Consider the following 4,141-nt stretch of genomic DNA (forward strand, 5'->3'; position numbering starts at 1 on the left):
GAGGTAGGCCGAAAGGTACAAAAAATAAGGCCAATTAAGGAGCTCAAGGTTGTTCAAACTTCTCCTATGAAGAAGTCCCCATCGAAGAAGAGCAAGTCTCCAAGAAAATACGAGAAGTTGGTGAATGGTTTGTCGGAATTCACCCTAGTTGAGGTTGTCAATGGTCCTAACCTGTCTAAGGGGAAGGAACCCATAGTTGTTTAGTGGGTGTTCCTAGTTTGATTGTCTATGCAAGTAAGAATGTCCCTATGAGTCTTGTAGAAGTACTTAGCTTTAGCGTACCACAATTGCGTGCTCGGCGTATAAGGTTAGGTAGAATATATTGCCTGCAAGGCGAGGTGTTTTTATGTGGCATAGACTACTCTGAGCAGAAATGTATTATTAGAGTAGTCTTATGTATTATTCTTGATCTATGAACCGGGACATACTATTGGTATGCTTCCATTTTATCAAAAAGATAGAGTATTAGAGCTGTTAGCAAGAACCTCAAACACGTCAACTTTCTCACATTCAATCTATTTGATTAATCATACAGAGCCTAATTAAGAACTAGCCAAAAATCCTACAAAACATCAAACTTGAGCTAGTTAACCTAGTTAACTAAAATTAAAGCTAGGAACAATGATTTTCAGTACAACAATACTAATAATAATAATAAAAACTAAGAATAGCATCTGGTTGTGGACATTTCACTCGGACATGGTGAAGAGTCCCACGTCAAGTTGGACTTCCATGCATCCCCACCTCCTATATTCAAAGGTATTACTGGTAAACTATTCATGAAAGGAAATCCAATCGATGATCGCAGACTACTCTCCCAGTGTCCATGATCATCTGTTTCTATCGCGTTTGAGTTCGCATGATTCGTTATATTCTTCATCAACGCATCGATGCTGTGATCATGACTCCCAACAACGCCAAGCTGGTTCCCTTGCATCACGTCATGGTGTGGTAATGTCGTCAAGGAGGAGAAGCCATTATTACACTGTTGCTCCTGAGAACCAGTAGTACTGCTAAAGTCGAAAGTAGTACTACTCTCAGCCGAGGCCAGCTTGGTTCCGAAATCTCCAAGGACCGATGACGACATGTTTAACAACAAGGACGAAACATCCACTGAACATTTGGCTGCCGGACTCTCCAGAGGTGAAAATGTGAAATTAGGGTTACAGTACTCTCCGGCATTGGAAATGGGGAAGTACTGATGATAGGGTTTAAGATTGCAAGCGATTGATGGGTGTAAGGTTTTGTAGGAATTGTTAGCATAATAATCTCCTGGGGAAAGAGTACTGGTTGAGGTGGAAGTTGAGATCTGTTGTGTGTCAATATTGTTACCACCGTACTGAGTAGTGCTAGTGGTTTGTGCACCTAATCTGGAGCTGCCTAACACATGATCTTGAAATGTGTTTGGTTCAGACAAGGTCTGAGACACCCAAGAATGATGAGAAATGGCTCTTTGATGGGCACTAGAATTTGTTTTTTTGAATATCCTGCATATTGCCCATGAGTCCTGGAAATTACAACACATGCAATTAGTACACATGTTCCATATTAGTCCAGCAATACATATATATGTGCAAAACTATTTCTGCTCTTTCATGTTTCTCTGCTAGCTAGTATTTTTGAATCTACAAAAGTACTTCGTTTCTTGTTTCTCTTTTAAATATAAAATGAATAGTTTTGAACTCCAAAATCTTTGACCTTGAAAGTACATAAAAGAGATAAATAAGCACAATATTAGCGGAAAAAACACGAGCATAAAGAGAAGATTCTATTTCAAAACTAAGATGCAGTTAAAAACATATTGCGGTTTGCATACATTTGCGGGAATGGCAATTTTGTCCATGAACGATCTCTTTGGTGGGAGTACTGAGGAGTCGGTGAGAGAAGGTAGGCGAAACTCATGCATCATCCAGTCGGTTTTGACCCCTTTGGCAGCTCTACCTCTGTAAAAAACAAGGGACTTCTTCAACCCAATACACTTGTTGGAGTTACCTTCCGACGAGTAAATGGGCCGGTCGGTACCCGTGGCTTTCCAGAACCCGGCTCCGGTGACCCTGTTAGGCCTCGTGCTGTTTCTGTATTTTCTGTCCCTCGGGCAGTAGAAATACCACTCCTTCTCCCCACTAGCTGCCAACTCTACATGTATGCAAAGAATGAAAGATATTGTTAATACTATAAGAAACGGAAGAAATGAAAAGTCATGCATATACTTGAGTAGGGTTAGGTTAAAACTTACTTGGAAGATCCCATGGATCGAATTTATAGATGTCGAGTTGCTTGATGAGCTCGATCGAGAGAGGGCGTTGCTGGATCTTCCTTTTGAGATAAAACCCAACAAGCTCCTCATCTGTTGGGTGAAAACGAAACCCTGGCAGCAGCACTTCATCAATTTTGTCTTGATCTGCTGCACTCATATCACAGCTACTACTTCTTTCCTGATCCATACCCTCTTTTGTACTTCTCCTTTCTAGAGCAGTACCAAACTAAACCCTAAATCTTTTGCCGAAACTACTTGAGGTCTGAAACTGAAGAAGTTAGTGCTAACTTATTACCTATGGATAAGCGTGCTGAGATGTCTTGAACTATAATAATAAGCAAACCCTAGTTAGCTAAGAAAACAAGAGGAACACACAGAAGTACAGAGAAGAGAGGTGGAGTGAAAGCAAGATTATTAGCCCAAGTTGACGGTGAGGGTCTGCTCTTAATTTGTAGCCAATATATGCTTCCTGAAGAGGGGTCTGCCCCCGAAGGATCAGCCGCCTTTTCTGGTGACTTGAAATTTAGCAGTGTGGTCAGGCACTTAAAATCAAAATTAAGAACAACTACCAAGAAAATTAAACCTGAAGTCAAGAAAAATAGGTTAACACAATTAAGAGAGATAGTACTAGTACTCTTATAATTATCTCTCACTAAGTAGCTAGCTTGGACTCGAATAAACCTCATTTTGGGGTATTGTTTAATCCAAGTAGTGGAATCTCAAGGAGCTACCATATATCACAGTAGCTTATAGGGATTAAGAAATATCTTAATTGCTCTTATTATCATATTAGAGCGTTTTGGTCTGTCCACTGCAAATCAAGACAAAGCAAACTTCAAGCAAGTAGAAGTATTAAATTTGAGGTGTTTGAATTGGTTTTTGGAAACGTGAACCAGAACCAACTTCCAACACGTATTTTTAAAATGGAGTCCTAGCTATGAGAGAGGACTTGTATATAAGAACAGGATTATAATACGTGATACTAGTTTCTTAGAATCCTAAAATCCCGTTTCTATTCCATTCTCACAGCTTCTATTCCACTGACTTTGTCAGGTTGGGCAATATAACTATTTTAGGTCATCAGCTTAATCTGGCATATTCAGACCGTCCAAATCTAGCTTATGGACCACTTGCCCTTGTTACATCAATGGTGAAATTGTTTGATATTTCAGGAGAATCCCACCTATCATTCACAAATCAAGGATCAGAGTGCTGTAGCTAATTAACACTCAAATGTAACAACTCAAATTAATTATTTAGTTCACTAAGTCATGTTAATTACCATAATGACTGTACTCATTTTAATTAACTGTTGCATTGATGTAAACTGTTATAGAGTACTATTCACCTCTCCATTATTTGATTTAACTAGGTTGATCGAGTACTCCAATTTTCAGAAGGTATGTACTGAATGAAAATTTTGAAGGAATTGTGACTTACAATAATTTATTACTCTTTCAAACATTTCATCAAACATATATACAAGTACGTTAATCACAATTTATATCACATAAAAACCAATTATGCAGACTCAAGTCAGTTTATACTTGCGAGGTTTGAGGAAATTCATGAATTATCCAGCCTCTTGTTAGGACGTAGGATGATTTTTTTATTTTGAATTCGTAGTCAATATATCTAAACCATAAGATCTGTTAATCTTGAGGGTTCATATATCTCTTGTAGGTCGTGTTATATATGTGTGTGTATTGGTAAATATACATTCATGAGTGGAAAAAGGATTTGGGGGGTTTAATTTGGTCATTTAAGATGTGCAAGTTAAATTTTTCTCTGATTTTGTGGACTTCGGAAAACCAAGTGTGGAGTGTGGGATTCCTCAATTTTCCTTGCCTTGCGTAAAACCGAATAGGTTTCAACAATGAGATC

At 38.5% G+C, this 4,141-nt stretch overlaps 1 protein-coding gene across 1 annotated transcript; it reads right to left on the bottom strand.

Moving 5' to 3' along the window:
• Window positions 1-564: 564 nt before the first annotated feature.
• On the bottom strand, window positions 565-2,643 carry LOC112195727 (protein FEZ). The gene is made up of 3 exons (XM_024335923.2): window positions 2,237-2,643; window positions 1,817-2,136; window positions 565-1,507 (listed from the first exon to the last, which is right to left on the bottom strand). Exons 1-3 carry the CDS (start codon window positions 2,442-2,444, stop codon window positions 662-664), a joined length of 1,374 nt encoding a protein of 457 aa, XP_024191691.1. The 5' UTR covers window positions 2,445-2,643; the 3' UTR covers window positions 565-661.
• Between the last annotated feature and the right edge of the window lie 1,498 nt (window positions 2,644-4,141).

This window comes from Rosa chinensis, chromosome 4 (assembly GCF_002994745.2).
Source record: "Rosa chinensis cultivar Old Blush chromosome 4, RchiOBHm-V2, whole genome shotgun sequence".
NCBI classification, from domain to species: Eukaryota; Viridiplantae; Streptophyta; class Magnoliopsida; order Rosales; family Rosaceae; genus Rosa; species Rosa chinensis.